The sequence below is a fragment of the Netta rufina genome, assembly GCF_964035555.1.
Source record: "Netta rufina genome assembly, chromosome: Z".
In the NCBI taxonomy this organism is placed as follows: Eukaryota; Metazoa; Chordata; class Aves; order Anseriformes; family Anatidae; genus Netta; species Netta rufina.
The window spans coordinates 48383118-48401281 of record NC_140126.1 but is presented as its reverse complement, the minus strand read 5'-3'; the positions used below and the strand labels follow the sequence as shown (position 1 = coordinate 48401281).

The 18164-nt window shown below is 46.9% G+C and overlaps 1 protein-coding gene across 3 annotated transcripts in view; it reads right to left on the bottom strand.

Annotated features, from left to right (window-relative positions):
• The window catches only part of ABCA1 (ATP binding cassette subfamily A member 1), a 91249-nt gene that overhangs the window by 17616 nt on the left and 55469 nt on the right, over positions 1-18164 (bottom strand). For all 3 annotated transcript variants that reach the window (XR_014619303.1, XM_084305261.1, XM_084305262.1), the window contains exons 9-26: positions 16089-16329; positions 15337-15476; positions 14537-14653; positions 10969-11157; positions 9871-10076; positions 9603-9779; positions 8749-8971; positions 8180-8401; positions 7451-7655; positions 6762-6875; positions 6140-6311; positions 5473-5604; positions 4825-4964; positions 3591-3728; positions 2829-3049; positions 2291-2363; positions 1585-1787; positions 805-853 (exon numbers count right to left, since the gene is read on the bottom strand). Coding sequence is in view for 2 of the 3 variants with exons in the window: in XM_084305261.1 (XP_084161387.1) it covers positions 805-853; positions 1585-1787; positions 2291-2363; positions 2829-3049; positions 3591-3728; positions 4825-4964; positions 5473-5604; positions 6140-6311; positions 6762-6875; positions 7451-7655; positions 8180-8401; positions 8749-8971; positions 9603-9779; positions 9871-10076; positions 10969-11157; positions 14537-14653; positions 15337-15476; positions 16089-16329 (2962 nt within the window). In the remaining variant the exon portion in view is untranslated. The remainder of the gene's footprint in view (positions 1-804; positions 854-1584; positions 1788-2290; positions 2364-2828; positions 3050-3590; positions 3729-4824; positions 4965-5472; positions 5605-6139; positions 6312-6761; positions 6876-7450; positions 7656-8179; positions 8402-8748; positions 8972-9602; positions 9780-9870; positions 10077-10968; positions 11158-14536; positions 14654-15336; positions 15477-16088; positions 16330-18164) is intronic.

The window sequence follows — 18164 nt, the reverse complement described above, 5'->3', positions numbered from 1 at the left end:
TAAAACCATGACTGTCACTCTGCAAGGTCATATGGTTTATGCACTATTCCGTGTGTGCTGTCCTAGAAGCTTCTTCCAGTGCACTGGACATCTAATTTTTTTATTTTTTTATTTTTATTATTTTTTTTTTTAATTTTTCACTAAGCCCTAGAAACTGCAGGCTGTTCTCACCAAGAGAAAATTCTTGTTTAATATGCACATGAGACTAAGCACAATTTGCTAGCATTAGTTTATCAGGAAACACTGCCACAAACATTTAGTTCAGTGAGCTGCTCTCAGGAAAAGAGAAAGAGGAAGTCAGAGGGTACTGTGACCCTGTCAAAAGTTCTTCCTACTCCTCAGAGTAGACAGCAGTGTCACTCAAAGTCACAACACAGTCAGAAACTTGAAACTGCACTTTTCCAAAATGACTGTGCTGTTACTGAGTAGACAGAAAGTAACAGTAAACAAGCAGACTTTAAGCATACTAAGAACAGCTACTTTAGGTCATGAAAGCTCTCACCACAGAAGAGCTCCGCTTCAGCCTGAAATAGAGGCAATCACACCTGGGCACATGTCACTGTATAGCTGGACACATTGCCATACACAAAGGTCACCCACCTGTCCAAGGCTAACAACCGAGAAGACCAACACTCCTCGTTTGATATATCCACTGCATCATTTCATCCCCAGGAAGCTAAGCCCTGCACTGAAACATTACTCCTGAAATATCTAGGCTCTGTCAGACATGTTCTTAAACAACACATACAGGGTATACCCCTCCCTGAAGTCTCCCTCAACGCTGTAGGAGACAACTACACTCACCTGAGGTTTCTGCATCCACACCACTATCATCAGCCACTTTGAGGAAGATCTGAAAGGCAATGGTAAGTGTCAGTGAAAATTAGAAGGGATGCAATATTGTGGGGACTCCTTCAGGAAATGCCATGACAGAGCCTAAGACTGACATTCGTATCATGAGAACAGAGGATATAGGCTCTATCCGCTGGGTGACTCAAGCATGGACTTTCTCTTAGCTTCCCCAGAAGCACAGGCTGTAACAACACTGCAGTTGTTTCACCTTTACAACATCAGTTCTCAGTATGTCTTAAATGAACATCATTTCCTATGTCTGAGTGAAATACCTTGGTACTAAATGTGTCAGAACACAATCACAAGGATCAGCCCCCAAACCCTGACACGGGCATATGGCCGTAGGGTTTCTGTAAACAACAACCTCCAGTACTGAAAATGCATGTTTCCGGTTAAGTGCAGCACAAAGCATCCCTAAAAACACCTCAAAGGTATTTACACAGTCATTAGAAGCCAATTTGGGGCCAAACTTTACATGACAGACATCTCAGTGAAGTGCAACTGAGTACAAAGGACCTAGCTTGCCTGTATTACATTTCCATTTTTATCACAAATACTTTAATGGTACAGAATAAAATCCATTTTGGAGAGGAGGACAGAACTGCTTGCTCCACAATAAACAGGCAACTATTTACTGGAAGTGGAGACAAGACTGCCTTGCCCTTGTTTCTGACATAATTCACTAATTCACTTCCGTGGTTTAAGTCAAAAAAGAAGGTTTAGCTCACTCACCTCCTCCAGGGTAGTTTCAGAAATGCCATAGCTGGAAATGCCGAGGTCAGAGAGACGGTCATCAATCTCATGGAACAGCTCCACAAAGGCTCCCTCTTTAGCAGCTTTGTATGGCAAGACATAGGTTAACTCATGGCCAATGTCCTCCACCAGTCTGGCCTCAGGAACATGTTTTGTAATGAGATTTGAAATTGCAGACACATCTAGAAGAACCAATGAAAAAGGTAGTATTCATCTTTTGACTTTGTTCATTATGCAGAAAAATCAGCTCAGCCTAAAATAATCCTGTCAGAAGCAAAGGAAGGAATATGGGACTTCTCTGGAAAGCAGCTCATTTCCAAGGAAAATCTGACTTCCATTTATTTTTAGCAAAGACTTGGACCTAAGTCTGGTTATTCCTTTTATTTGTAGAATGTGAGCGATCTGTTACGTGCTACCAGCAGCCTTGCAAGTCATATTGCTAACAGGCCTAGCAACTATGTCACCTTTAGCTATTAAATCTCAAGACAACATGAACTCGAAGTGGCTCACAGGAGGAAAATGTTCCTGTATTTATGGATTTAAAAATGCTGTGTCTGTGAACTTGATAACTGTCCCAAGACTGTAGCTACACAGAGACACAAATTTAAGGCAGTTTTTCAAGGTCAAAGGATGAGCAATGTTAGCACTGGGACTGAATGTTATATACTCTTTTCCCGAGCCTCACCTATTGTCAAGGTGTCGCTTTCATGGTCACTGCCAAGGCCAGCATCGGAGCTGCTCTGGGAGACACTGTCATCCTAGTCACAAAAAGAAAAGACAACCATTAAGCAATATTTAGTTAGAAAAGGGGCCTACGTAGACGCTACACTCTTTATAATTCCAAACAGATGCTACATCATGCTAGATATTCCACAGAAGAGTCAAAGTAAAGGTGACATACTACTGCAAAGGGATAAAATACAAGCAAGAAGTCACATCAGTAGATTTAAGTATTACAGAAGGGTGCATTTCATCTATCTTGTCTCTCTCCAATCAACTTTGGAAACACTGGTGTTGAAATAAACTCTATTAGGGGCATATATCCCATGCAACAATTTAAATAGCTATAGTTGTCTGTCATGGCACCTACGAAAGCAAGCAACCCTTCTTTTTAAGAATAAGGGGTTTTTCTTCAATATATTCTGTCATGTAAAATCTCAAATGCTGTAAGCCTAAAATTTCATGCAGGAAGAAAGAACATAAGCAGGAATGGTCAGTTGTACCTTTTTCAGATAGGACACTGTGCTGCTGCTGTTTCGACAGGAGCTCAGAGAAGAATCCACATCCTTCTTGACCAGGGTCAAGTAATAGCCTGTTCCCAACTGGTTCTTCAGGAAGAGAGAAGAGCCAACGCAGCAGAGCTTGCCATGAGAAATGATGGCAATCCGGTCGCCCAGAATGTCTGCCTCATCCATGTGGTGTGTGGAGAGAATGATAGTGCGGCCTGCAAGAAAGCAAAGGAAGACACTGGCATAAAACAACCATACCCAAGCTTGCAAAACAAGAAAGGCCATGATCATCTGGGTTTTAATATGAAGTTGCATAGGAGGTTTGTGACCCAGGTTGAAGCTCGTTTGTACAAGGATAGCAGTATGGAAAAGGTTCACAATTGCTGTCACAGTTATATTCTCTCCATTCTCTACACACCATTGCCCTGCTTAGCTGAAGTGGGTTAATTTCACGTCAACAAGCATGGCTGCACTACAACAGGACACTGCCGCAAGAAAAGGGTGAATTTCTGGCTTTACTGTTCTCACAATACATCAAGGGGTTTTGTTCATGAGCTCTGACATGAATGGGATGAGAAATGAGGACAGGTGAAAGATCAGAACACGCTTGTCCCACATGCTCTTTGTTCCTTCCTCAGTGCAGGCAACAATAGCGTTGCAAAGACACGTTGCTATTTTGGGAACAGTCACGAATCAGAGATTTTCTTTTGCTTCACATGACAGATTTCATTGGGAGTACAGAAAAAGACCACATACCTTGCCGATACTTCAGAAGCAGTTCCCATATCCCTCTGCGGGAATAAGGATCCACCCCAGCCGTGGGTTCATCCAGAATGACAACCTTGGAGCCACCCACAAAGGCTAAGGCAACTGAGAGCTTCCTCTGCATGCCACCTGACAGGCACAACAAGAAAGAGGAATTCAGGCTGACACAGAGAGCAGGAGAACAACAAACGCAGCACAATGGAAACTGAGCTCTCCAAGAGAAAGCAGAATTGAATACTGAGAAGACAGTGCTGCTAGTGTTTCAGGCCTTCAGGGTCCCATAAACTGCAGGACAGGGGATAATTCATTGGGATGGTTTTCCCCCAGCGCTGCCCAATTCTTCTTCTACAGCAAACCACATCTTGCAACCCCCTCTATAAGTGAATTACGTGTATTTTTGCTACATCAGCAGTAGCAAATTTCCTGCTTGGAGGCCTAACTGTGTTTGAGGATATGGAGCACAGGTCTTTAGAAGCCTGAACTACAGCAGGAGGTCCCCAAGAGACTCGCTCCTGTGTAAGTGCATCAGAGACAGCAGTGAGGAATTATTATATACTCTTCAACCTCTCTTATGTTACACTCTTCTCAGTGAAGCCAACCTGAGGCCATCTACACTCCCTTTCCAAGGACAAATGTGCAGTCTGTGAACATGTTGACTGAGACAAAGCAGTCTCAGTCCCCAAGTATCTGGTACAGAATGACACAGGAATCCTGGCATTCTGGAACAAAACGGAAGGACACTCCAGGATGTCAACTGAAGTAGCAGAAGTTGATATAAAAAGTGCACGTGCTGTTCACAAACACCACATGACTTGGAGGTTAGGTTATGGTCTGAGCCACCCTCACCTAACCCCATAAAGCCCAAACATACTAGTAAGCACTTGGAAAACAAATATCACACGTAGCTTTATCACAGGTATGCAAATTCCATGGCTAGAGTGGATGCCTGTGTCATGATGGAAACAAGTACAGAATATTCATAGAAAGTGATTGACTTTTTATGGTATCAGCATGAAATACTGTAAGATCATTATGTTTCCTAATTTAGATGATTAGGTACTTAGTAAATACCTAATTTTTTAAGTGTCAAGTTGTATGGTAGCCTGCAGAGGATCCAGCCTTAACTGGAAGATCCAGACGAGATCTGTGATGCAGCCTCTGCCAAGCTCTGCTGAGAGGGAGGGCTGAGGGAGCTACTCAGAAATGTACAAGCTGCTGAACCTACCAGAGAGTTTGCTTGTCCTGGCTTTCAGTTTGTGAGGCAAACCAACATCCATTGCCATCTGCTCCATTTCCTCTTTCACCTGCTTCTCCGGCAGCCCTTTGAGCCGAGCATAGAACCAGATGTGCTCCTCCACAGTGAGCCTGGGGAACAAGAACAAACTCAGGGCACAGCTGAGAGCACCACGCTGGCATACATCCTTTGCATTTAGTGTTACAGCAAGCGCATTTGTCTGCTAGGGAAAACATCTCTTAAGGCTGAGGTTTTAGACAGCAGCTACAGATTGGGTGTGCTCAGCTCAGGCCTGATTTCAGAGTGTGACCGTTCAGCCACAATGCAAATAATCCTCCTTTAGAGGAGCTTGGCAGTGCTTAACACCCCAAACCAGTAGGCTCAGTAAGTTTAGTGTAGCAGATTTCCTCAGAAAGAGGACAAAGATGAAAGTGTAGGCTCTTGTTGATAATACATAAACATGCACGAACACACTAATGAACAGAATGTGCTTCTACCACTCTCTCACCACCCTGCTGTCAGTCACCCTCCCCACAGCTGAAGATACATCCATCCCAGCTGGAAGCACACTAGTGTCTCAGAAGGAACCCAAATACCAGTTGGATAACAACAGCCCAGCATCTCATGGATGCTACTCACAAGTCAAACAGCACATTGTGTTGTGGACAGACACCCAAGTTTTGCCTGATGGTGCTGAGCTCGGAGCGGATATCTTTGCCCAGGATGAAGGCAGTACCCGAGGTTGGAGGGAACAAGCCAGTCAAGATGGACCTGAAGAACAAACAAAACAGATATGCAGGTTCTACCACTAATAAGTGGCTGCTGTATATGCTAGGATGGATCAATGAAGAGCAGGTGAAAGCCCTTGGGAAATCCTGCATTAGGGAAGTAGTCTGACAAACATCTCACTAATGGATGAAGAATTGGCTCCAGTGGTTTTAACACAGTGATCAAAGCACACCCACATGACATTGCTTGAAGGAAATATCTTTTCCTCTAAAAGCTTCCCATCCTTTCAAGCTCAACTCATTTCCTTATCCTGATAAGTCAGAATCACAAATGGGATTACTAAAAATATGCTGCCTGCCAGCAGATGCATTCAGTCACAGTCTGAACTCCCTCCAGTTTCAGTCCCCTTTATCTGTGCATCTTCTGAGGCAGCTGGAGTAAATAAACAAAGCTCAACTGAAATCAGCAGAGCATCATCAGCAGAGCCCCACTGCAGTTGTACCTGCACCATATTGATAGGTACAGTAGCATTCAGAGCCACTTCCCCCACTTCCCAAAAGTATTATGTTGATCTTACATGGTAGTGGTTTTCCCTGCTCCATTATGTCCCAGAAAGGATGTGATCTGCCCTTCATAGAAGTTCAGTGTGAGACCATCTACAGCAACTTTCTTGCCATCACGATAAACCTTTATCAGGTTCTGGATGGAAACACCAAGGCTCAGATGCACAGGCTCTTCCTCCTTGCAAACTGGAAGGAAAACAGCAAAGTAGAGACAGATTATTTAACTGTGTGAGAACTCTAACGAACAACACATTCCTCCAAATTTGTGGAGATCCATGGAGAAATGAGCAATACAAATAACTGGCTACATTTCTTTCCTAGTTACAGGAACCTTCCATAGAGATTGCCCTTTAGCTCTCTTCACTCTCTTGGCTTCATCTGGAGGTTAGAAATCTCCAGTGTCACCAGGGTCAGCAAAAATGAGAGAAATTCTCAACTTTGAGGCTTCAGTATCCACCTGGCTAATTACCTTGGGTTTACCTAGATACACACAGCTGATGAGTGTACCCAAACTGAGAACAAATGGAAGACCAATTTCACCTCAGCCACGCAGTCCTGCTGCCCGTGAGCTCTGCTTTCAAAGAGGGAGACCCCAACACTGCACTGCAGACGGGCTCCTTTATTTCCAACACTTACCTTCTGAAGGCCCCTTCTGGTCAGGATGAAGGGGCTGCCTGTCCTGTTGTTCTTCGCCAAACCAATATGACTTTGTGAAAGGAAAGTACCAGGGCCTGGGAATTCCATACTGGCCTAAAGAGTGGGAAAATAAATAAATAAATAAATAAATAAATTTACATGAGCCCAACTGCAGCAGACCATTTTCCCAAGCTAGCTTTCATAACATGAAGGCAAGTATTTTACCCCCGTAGTAAGCCTCTAGGTTAGGCAGGACTAAGGAGATATTTACTGATGAAGACACTGACAGTCTTCAGGATGAGAACAATCTCTTTTCTAAAATTCCATTTTAGGGTTAGAGGTCCTATGCTGGAAGGCATTAAGCATCCACATGTGGTCTGATATTCTCAATGCCTCCTATGGCATGGTTTATGGAATTAGCAGTTCAGAGAAGGGAACAGTTGAAATGCACCAAAGCTTTTGGGGCTATCTTAACCAGCACCACAATGGGGCACTGCCTCTGTACTGGGAAACAGACACTGATAATAGCCACAACAGCCTCCCTGTAATGCTGGTATGGAGTTTTCCTCTATGACTTTTCTGCAGCTCTGCTTAAAAATAGGCCCATTTTGCACCTTGTCAAAGGAGTAAAGCAAGAGGATCCATGTGAAAGCGTGAAGGTATGACCCTCACTCAGAAGCAGACCTCACCTGGGAAGACAGACTCAATGTACCAGGTCATGACCCCATACAGGAACGTGTCAAACAACATCATGACGGCAGATGTGGTGATGCTAAAGCCATCTTCTTCTAGTGGGCTCTCAAAGAAGTTGTCCCATTGAACACCAACTCCCTGCTCTTCAAACAGTGCGAAGTACTCACAACCAAAGCCAAAGGCTACTGGAGACAACAGGCTCTGCAAATGGGAGGCATGAACACACATAAAGTTTTTCACAACTACTCAGCTCTGGGCAGCTCACCATTAGTGCAAGGCTAAAGCAACCTAGTTCGGAGACCTTACAGGAAAAAATTAGTCCAAGGAGCATCACTAGAATCACTAGAGGGACTGGCAGACTCCATTTTTGTTTTGTTCAAATAAGTAAAGCCTGAAATCTCTGCTGGACCACCACCCAGAATAAGTTTGCTTCCCTGTTCCTTCCATTATTCTGTGGACTTTAATATGAGGGAAGACACCATTAGGCCACCCTCTCCAGGCAGGTGAGGAGAAAGTCAAATGGTTCCTACAGCCCTGCCTATCTGGTGGTACAGCACCACAGAATAAAAAGATGAAAAGAGCTTCATGTAGCTAAATTACTCCTACCAAAGCCAACAAAAGCTCAGCCCTAGTAGCTTCTTACGCTGGAAAATTATCCTCTCATTGCCCCCTCCCCGCTAATTATCACTGTCCAGCTAGAGTGCTGCAGTATCATTGAGACTTACCGCAAAGATCTTGAGTGAGAAGCTGACGTAGTCCTGCCAGGCAACACACAGCACATAGGGAAGGTACAGTGTGAAATACACAATACCCCCACAGGCAGCTGCCAGGTTGGCCCTGGAGAACACGGTGCTGATGAGGAAGCATTGGAGAATGGTCACAACAGCGAAGATCGAGAGGAAAACAAACACCACACTTGGGTCGCTGTAAGGTAGCAGATTCCCCATCTGGAAAGTGAAAAACAGGCACATCAAACTTTGAAAGGGCTCTCTAAAATGGCTCTAGTAAAATGAGATTCTCAGCAATGCTGCTGAGGGGACGGGGACACTGGGCTGGCTGCAATTTGCACAGCAGCATTCCCTGAAGTGAGATGCTACCAGAGGTGCATTTTCAAGGGCACTGAACCTATCACAGCACACCCTGCAGTTTTCAGCAAATCATCTCTGTTTTAATTCCAAAACCCTGCTCCCAAAGATCAGTCAACAACCACTACCTCCTTCTCAATGTGCCAATTCAGGTCACTACACATCAAAGCTCTGGATTCTGCTGTCACAGACCGAACCAGTGGGCTCACCTTGAGGATCAGCACCAGCAGACCTGCACTCATCAGGAGAGGAATGAGGCTGCTAATGAACCAGCTTAGCCAAAGGATGCCATTGTCAAGGCCCATAATCCTCATTGTCTCCTTCAGCCGGGCTTCCTTCTCATACACGATGCCCTTAATTATCACAGCCACTGAGTAGATCCAAGCTAGAGTCATGAAGAGAGGCATGGAGCGGCTCATGACACGCAGAAATCTAAGAGCAGGAAGAAAAGGGACAGAAGAACAAAGTGAGAAACATTAGTGTGACTTTGGGTACCACCCAATGGTTAGCAGAGCATGGCGATGGCTAGGGCTTCACTGCACAAAGCAGCCCAAGTGTAAACCATGACATAGTGTCAGTGTCTCACCACAAGGTGAGGCTGATGGGTCTAAAGCACATCACCAGCCCTGAGTGGGAGCTGGCGTTGTAGTTCTCACTCAGCTGAAGAGCAGGTTCAAAGAGCTGCTTTTTGTGGGGACTGCTCTGAACTGTCTTCCTTCCACCCTCCTGTGCTAAGGTCTCTGCTTTTTTTCTCAGTGCTAGTTTTGCTTGTATCAGGTTTGGGGATACTGGCACATCTCACGAATGTGCTCTTCCTATTTCATCCTCCCACTCTGCATGTGGAAGTCCTGTGCAGATCTGGGAAGGGTTCCACAAGTCATTACATATCCTAAATCCTTAGTGCTCCATACAGCAGCCCTAATTCAGAGAGTAGGGAGGCTGACAAGATCTGCTCCCACACTGATAATAGGAACACAGTAAACCATGTTTGAGGAGCGAGAAAAGCCCATGCCTCCTAACACAGAATGCTCCTGGGAGCTTTTGAAGCAGCCTGTATACATACATGTCATCCACGTAACATGGATAGGGCATCTGCTGCACATAAACTCCTGTCTTCTTCTCTGTGCCTGTTTGCACCCTGATGATGGCCTGTTCTACCACATCCTGCAGGTAGGCAAAGCCTCCCCAAACGTAGCGCATGTCCTCAAAGGGGTCAGCACGGGGACCAGGATCCCAGTACCTGCCAAGGGAACAAGACATTTCTGTTAGAAATCCTCAGTCAGCTCAACCCCAGTAAAAAATTGTGTAAAAGGCAGTATGCCAGGCCTCACCCATCCTTGATCTTGTTGGTCCTTTCCACGTTGTCAATGTCCATCCGTATCTTGTATTTCACATGCTGAGGGAGCTCTGTGCTGTTAGGAGCTATTTCAGTGAAGACAATACCAGCCCAGAACCTCCTTTCATCCAGAAGCTGCAAGGACTTGTTTATAAGACGGACTTCTGTGGCCACAGGCTCCAGTTTGTCCAAGTTGACACACTAGACAGGGACAATTTTGGAAGTGTTTATGGGATCAGATCAAACCAGAACACACTTTAAGTTCAGGAGGGACAGAAAAGAGGTAACTCTACAATACTAATATCAGGCCCATGAAAAGGCTGTAGCACTGAAATATCCTGCAATGGCTCACAGCAGCCCAGCAAGTTGCTAGAGATGTCTTTTTTTTTTTTCTTTTTTTTCCCAGCTTACTGGTTATCTGCAAGTCAAACAGGTGTCCCCGACAGATAACCCAAAGGTATTTTCTGTACAAGAGGTTAGGAAGCATTACAGTAGTGGCTATAGGATTCCATACAAGCATCAATTTTCATAGATGAGGTTTTATTTTTGCTGTTACCAATAAGCTAGGTCTGACCGAAAGCCTCTAAAAATCTGTGGATAACTCACAAAGGCTTTGGACCAGGCCCCCAAAAGGCCAAGACATGCTTCTGTTTGCACTCATCTGCCAAGAGAAGTGCATAACATGTAGAACAAGTTCCATTATTTGCTTCATCTTTCTCAGCTTCAAGAAGCTGCTAGCTTTGCTGCTGTCCTCAGCTAAAACCCCAAACAGAAATATGAGCTGTGACATGGCTGCAGTGAGCAGCCACTTTCAGTCGTCCAGTAACAACAGGGTGGGAAACCACATGCAATGGCCAAAGCAGGAGCTTCAAGAACAAGGCCTACAGTTAGGTTCCCACATCTATATTTAGACTCCTGAATAAATAGTGTTTTCTAACATACTTTGCACTTGGCCCCACCAAAGCATGGTAATTTACGGAACAGGGACTGAAGAAGATTGATCTTCCCTTCCCAGGAACCACCCCACCACGTGAGTGGAGGCCAAGGCGCCACTGTCCCCCAGCTCCCTGCCCACACTACAGCATGATCTCACCTCCATGAAGCGGGAGATGGTCTGAATAGCCCTGTCTGTCTCATTGAAGGCATCCATCCAGGTGTACACCGACCCGTTATCTGTCTCAACCTCCTCGGGATGCTTTGAGAGGAAGCGGGCAACGTCCTCCACCGTCCAGTTGGAAGCTGGCAAGTGCAGGTCCCAGAGAGCTTTGCCTTTCAGCAGCGTCTGTGGATATTTTAATCAAAGAGGAAATAGGTTGAGAATTGCTGTTGGATCACCCCCTTGTCATGGAAATTAGTATTACTGGGAAAAATGACTTAAAAATGTACTGGAAGCACTGATGTTAAACCAGAGCTCCCTTCAGCACCCACAACCAGCTGCCCACAAGGCAGCCGCGGGATGGGGATGATGCCCGTGTTTCAGGTGGCAGCGAGCAGCAGCCCTCCATAAATGCTCACCTCCAGCACCAGCCACCTCCAAGCCCCAGACACTTTGCCTGGCTGTCAGGGGGTCTCATTTCTGTCCTCTGCTGCTGAGTGCCAAGCAACTCACTTTGTCACTCTGTGCTGATGCTCCCTGTGCCACTCACACCCTCTTTTAACTGTGCACCCTGTATTTCCCCAGGGAGCAGCACTCTGCCGTACCGAGAAGCTCAGCCTGGGGGTGTTCCCGACAGCTCTGGGCACCTCTCCTGCCGAAATGATGCACTTCTCCCAGCGCAGCAGCGAAGCTATTGGGCACGCTTCGCAGGCTGGCTTGCTGTCTCCTTGTCCTGCCACATTTTTTCCGTGGAGAGGGCAGCAGAGAGCCATGCACAGCCCCACGCCTTGGGAAAATTCAGCTAGCGCTGCCCAGCCCTGGCTCAGCCCTAGGTGGCAGCCACGAACCGGGCTCCTCGGGCAGGAGAGAGATGAAGGAGACGACAAAACCCATCCACGCCTTCCCTCCTCCCCACAAGCCACGGGGTTTTACACCAGCAAGATACGGAGCAGGAAGAAACGTGCTCAGCAGAAATGCACCTGGCTGCCCAGCGGCCGCCCAGCTCTGCAGGCTGCTCCAAACAAGTCTCTGGGATGGAGAAGGGGCAAGGCACAGCCAGAGGCTGAGCCCTCCAGGTAATAAACAGAAACACCAGAACCAAAAGCCGGGTGGCTTTGTTATGTGCTTTTCTGTTGTGTCACCGGGGCTGGCTGAAACAGCCTTGTACAGCAATGATGTCCTGCCTCTCTGCTCTCCCACTGGAGACAGTGCTGTTTTCACGTGGTTTAGCTCCTAGCTTTTGGAGGGTGGGCTGTGGACCTACTAGGTATATATGTAACACCCTGCACAAGTGCAATCCAGGTAGGAGCACCTGGCAGTAAAGCAGAACTGAGAGCTGTGGGCAGTAATGTAAGGGCAGGTAGGAAGGCAGCATTAACTGTAAGAGATAAAGCTAACCTGAAAGGGAGGAAAAAACAGCCAGCACAAGAGAGAAAACTAAAAATCATAACCAATAAAAACAGGAAATGGAATTTCTGCCAGAACAAAGAATGAAGCTGAAAGGTGCGGAGAGGAGCGTCCCCATGTGCAGCTGTTAGTAACAAACCCGAAAGCAACGGGTCACATGAGTTACAAAAACAGAATCACAAACTGGGAGAACAGAACAAGCCAAGCTGACAAAGGAGAACATGCAAAAGGGAAATCTGAACAAACAGGGATGCACGACAGGCTGCACAACGCTGCCTTTGCGCACTCGGTCTCCTGAGGCTGGCCACCCCACCCTTGCTCTCAGGAAGGGCACCACGCCTGCAGGCACAGGGCTCAGCCTCATCATGTCCAGCAGCAGCATTAACAGACAGTAACTCCTGGGGGCACGTCCCATCCTCCCTGGAGTCAGCAGCTGCATTAGCATTGGGCTGGAAGTGCCAGCAGTGTGTGGGAAAAGCAGTTTTCCTCTACCGCAGAAGGAAATACACCAAACATGTTCCACACCAAAGGAAGCTGGGAGGTGACAACCCGTCTCCCGACAGCACAGCAGTCTCAGGGACTTGCAAACAGCAGAGTGGAACAGCCCCAAGCAGGCAGCTGTATGTTTTAGCCTACCGCTGAGAGCTGTGCTGCATTGCTAAACCCAACAGGATGCTGCCTGAGAGCTGCCCAGGTGTTCATAATGCAGTACTGCTGCGAGCAAGAACCGCTGCAGGTGACCGCAAAGGAACTTCTGCTACTGCACCAGTACAGGGGAAGAGACCAGACTGTTGGGAAGACCAAGAAGTAAACACCAGAGCCAGCAGAGTTAACAGGATGCATAAAATAAAGAATCAGTAAAGCCTAGGGCTCATTTAAGCACAAAAACAAAAAAAGCCAGCAACATTCACCTTTCAAAAGACACAACTGCAAACCAAACCAATAGCCAGATCCTGTCTCAGTCAGCACTCCCTGCAGCAAGCAGTTCAATTTACAATCGGTGGGCCTGATTCTCATCTCTCTGCTACCAGTATCTGCAGAAGTAATTTTAATAAAGCCAACAGAGGCACAGGAGTAATAAAAATGATGTCTTCATCCTCTCAGGTATGTCGTGTTCTTGGGAAGAGCAACAGGATAGGTCAGGGACTGTTCTGCACATCATTGCATTGGGATCAACAAGGAATGAACTTCAAGGTTTAACAAACCCAGGGAGATCTCTGTGTAACACCTGTGCTATAACACCCACCCAGCTGCCAGCAGGAAAAGTTCCTCTGCAACTGATTTTCTGTTGTGCTGTTACAGTTTTACATCACTGCGTTTCCAAAGACATCAGTGCAGAGGTGCAAGACCCACCCCTGAGCTACACCTGAGGGAAGCAAAGCGAACTAAGCCTCTTGTACTTTTAATAAGCAAATAATGCCCTAGTAATGAAGGTCTTACACTGGGCACAATGCTCTGGGGAGCCAACAGAATAGCAGTGTGTCAAATCCAAACAAGGCTCCCAACCCTTTCTTCATGGTCTTGTACACGTAACACGTTATGAAGTGATCAGCTGCAGGGTGATGTTCCCTCTTCCCCCATAAATACTCAACTATTACTAAATTAAGCATACCATACAAGCCAAAATTATTTTTTTTTACAAGGTTTGTGCCAGGTGACCACCAGGCACCTAGGTGTAGCTCTAAGACAATAACCATTTAAATCTGACTGTACTCAACGGGGCCTGAGGCCACCTAGCACATTCCAGGATCTGATCTAGGTATATGATGGGTCGTGAAAGCAGCTGCTCCAGAGAGCACTTTTACAGAGGAGTGCACAGCACAGGCAGCAGAATATGTCACCAACTCCACAAAAATACCACCAGCCAGATATTTGCACAGAATTAGGGCAACAGTGTGGAAGAAGCAGCACACTTCCCCACAGAGGTAGATTAGAAGCAGCTCTTAAACGTGGTCTGCTCCTGTTTGTGGCAGGATGTTACATGAAGGAGTGTCCAGCACAAGGCAAGACCGGTACAACCACAACATGTTTCAAAAAGGGGGTCACATCCATACTATTTATCTGCCCAGACTAGTGCTGAAGCGCTATCCAAAACAAGCGTTTCATGACTTATCGCAGAACACGATGGTAGTGGTTCTGGCAAGAACAGCATACTGACCCGAATCAGATCCATTTCCTGACTGCTTTCCATAAATGTCCAGATCTTCGGGCTTATCTCCTCCCACATCCCCCCGAGGTCACGAAACACACCCAGCTCCTGGAATGTCCTGTTCACCTGTCGGCAAAGAGAGGAGGAAGATTATTCCCAAAACCTGGCTCAGATCCACAGCAGGCTGAGAGGGTGCATTGACCTGTCAAGTGAAGTACTGAGCATTGCTTATATTCAAAGAGCAACAGCTTCCGCAAGGGCAGGAGTAAGGAAAGGCATGTGCATATTGGAAGGAAAATTAGAAGAGGGAGTGAAGATGGCTGTGGCTGAGCAGGGCCTGCTCGGAAGACTACTCTTAAGGCTTGGTGGAATTTGGAGATGAAGGGCACACAGAGGCAGCCCTTCCCCAGGTGCTAGGAGAGTCTGCTGAGGGGAAATAGAGAGCACATTAGGTAAACTGCTATCAGAAATGGTTAAGGATCAGCTATCAGCCTGCAACGGAGGAGAGGAAAGATATCTGAAGGCATATCAAGGTCTTTCCCAGTCTCATATCCCACATCAGAGCTGCAAATCCTGCGGGTAATCACAAAGCACCACCACAAATGTCTCCAGTAAGGTGTAGACATGGAGTAGAGACTGGCCTTTTCTCTTCAAGCCTTTGGCATGGGAAGTGAGCGACTATGGAGGCTGTGCTTTGTGGACAATCATTTCTAGGCTTGCATCTGGACCCAATTTAACACAGAGAAGCTTAGCTGTACAGCCAGAGCACATACCTCACACTGCGTATCAGAGGATAGGGTTAGAGTTACCTCAGTCATGACCTTCCTTATGGCTGGTGTGTCTGGAGTGTACAAGACCTTCCCAATCAGCAAGGGTTTCAAAGCCCTCCAAATAATTCTGGAAAGCGGGCTGGATTCCAGGTTCTTCATCAGCTCGTTGCAGTAGGGCGCTGAGGAGGAGAGGACAGGGTGAGTGGCTGAATAGCACTGTGACAACTGCAGAAGGCACATGACCCACTCGCACGCACTTTAAGGACGGTCACAGCTGAAAGCAGAGCAGCTGTCACAAAACAAAAACCCTCCTCTGCTGCAAAGCTCCACAAAATGCCATTTTCAGCCTGAGCCTTCACCATCTGCCCAGCAAGCATGGAGTACCTGCAGAGCTTCCAGCATTAATGGCATATTCCATGATTAACAGCTACACTTACCTGCACAGCCCATGCAACACACTGCATGCCAAAATTGCACAGAAAAGGCCAGATTTCCAAAGACCGCATGCAACTGTGCTCTCCATTCCCTTCAAGGAGGTCCACATAGCCTTCAGTGGACCTTCTGCAAGAGGTCCATGGGAATCCCTTACATCTTGACACCCTTGCTGTCCCTAAAGGCACGTGCAGGAGGCAGTGGTTGGCTGCTCAGACAGCATGTGTGTACTTTTCTGGAACAGTAGCAGGTATGCTGACTCTCAGGATCACCTGCTTTCACCCGTGAAGTTTAGAATATAGCAGTCATTACAGCCATGGAGTGGATGGGACCTTGGGCCACGACAGGGTTACACTTACTTGTGGAGTTATCGTAGAAGTTGGTTACATCATCTTCAGTGTTGTTGCCTCCGAACAGTGCTTTGTAATTGTTGTCCTCGTACCAGTTGAGGGATTTAATTTTGAGCCCTCCACCTTCGGGATGGCCACACACAATACGTGACACAGCCTGGTAGATCTGCGTAGAGGAGTTTGATGCGTTCACATTGGTCAGGAACATCACCTCTTGTCTCATGTCGCTCCAGCTCTTCATGCTCAGCAACTGGAAGGGAGTGGGAGAAGAATGGAGAACTGGATTAGTGAAGGGAAAAGATCCTGCCGTTCTCCTTCAAGCCACACATCTGTTTTCAGACAGATGAGAGTCCCACTGGATGCACAACTAACAGGAGAGACCAGGAGAAGTGTGTTTCCCCCTACCACTGTGGGAAAACGTGGAGACCACGTACTTATCGAGCTCTTTATTCTACGTTTTCTCCTTCAATGTTGTGGTGGTTCCTGCCTTTCCTGCCCTCTCACATGGAAACCACTTCTCTGGTTGCACAATAGCTGACATTCCAGCAGTCCCCTCACTCCGGGGTGGAGCGACTCGGAAGAGGGAATAAGGAAACAACACGGAGTGGGAGCAGCTAATCAGACCCAGCCTTGCAGAGCTGCAGGCCCCAGCGCTCTGGCAGTGTCACCCGGCACAGCTCCACCAGGGTCAGCAAGCCTCCTCAGATTTACACCAGGCAGAAAGTTTGACCTCCTAGACCAGCAACGCTGTGCCTGCCCTAGCACCTCCCTGCCCCTTTGTCAACAGCTTTGCTGAAAGCCCAGGAAAACAAGCCCAGCTGCAGCCTCAGGCCTGACCACGGTGTGTGCCTTTACTCCACAGAACACGAAGCCAACCATGGTGAGAAGCCTTCTGCTGCCCTGCTCGCTCAACACCAGGCACAGAGATGCAATGCTCACGGCTGGAAGGGAGATTCTGTACTGCAAGACACATTTACTTGTTGTGGCAGCTACCTGCAGGATCTGTCACCAACAAAAGCAGCAGGTGCTCAGCCTATGACACTGCATCAATGTCTCCACGCTCAGAGACATGGCCAGGCTCACCACGAGGAGAAAAATGATGCACGTCCATGAGCACTGCTTTTGTGCTACACTGGACCACTACTCTCAGGCTCTCTGGCTGGAGAAGCAAGAAAACAGAGGTGTGTCCGTACACACGAAAAGTCTGTTTAGCTCAGTAACCTCTGTGATGGTGACAGTAAGTGGATGTTAGGAAACAAAAAAGCAAGGCCAAGAACAAACTTCCCCCAAGTAACCTTCCAGATTCCAATTATTTTCAGCTCAGGGAACTTCTGTCTATTTGCTAACTCACAATGAATGTCTTCCATGGTATTTGAACATCTGCAAATATTTAGCATACAACATATCACTGGAAAGAACCTCCTCTCCCTCTCCTAAACTTGGCTACTGTTAGCTTCACTTGGTGCCACACTTTTTGCACAGTGAACATTCAGTCCCTATCTCTTTTTCTCTGGGCCACTCAACTCGGCAGACCTCTGTCATATCCCCAGCTCATCTCTTTACCAGGCTGACAGGTCCCAGACTGCTCTCTTGTTCCTTACGTGAAAGTCATTCCACTTCTAAATGTCCCCATTGCCCTTCTCTGAACTTTTTTCAGGTCTGCTACTGCGTTTTGGAGACAAAGTGCCTAGCTCTGTACTCCGTATCAAACAGGAGGGCAAACCACAGATTTGCATAGTGTCATGGTAACATCTTCCACAGTTGGTTCCCTATCCTTTTCTAAATCTTTTCTAGCATTTGATCTGATTTCTTGTCTGCTACTGAATATCAGGTGACATGAACTGTGATGCTCTTGCTGTGCTGCCCAGAATAGCGACTTGCACTAATAAGGGCAAGCAGAGCTGCTGAGACACCTATTTGTAATTGCTCCTCAGATGCATCTCAGAAATAAAATTAGATGGCCCCAATTACTCTGTTTTTGGAGTCAGTCAAAGCCCTGCTGCCAGGTCTGCCGTGTCTTAGTTCTGTCACCTTTGTTTAAATAAAATGGCAGGTATTCAAGGTCTAGGACAGTTGGCAAAGCCA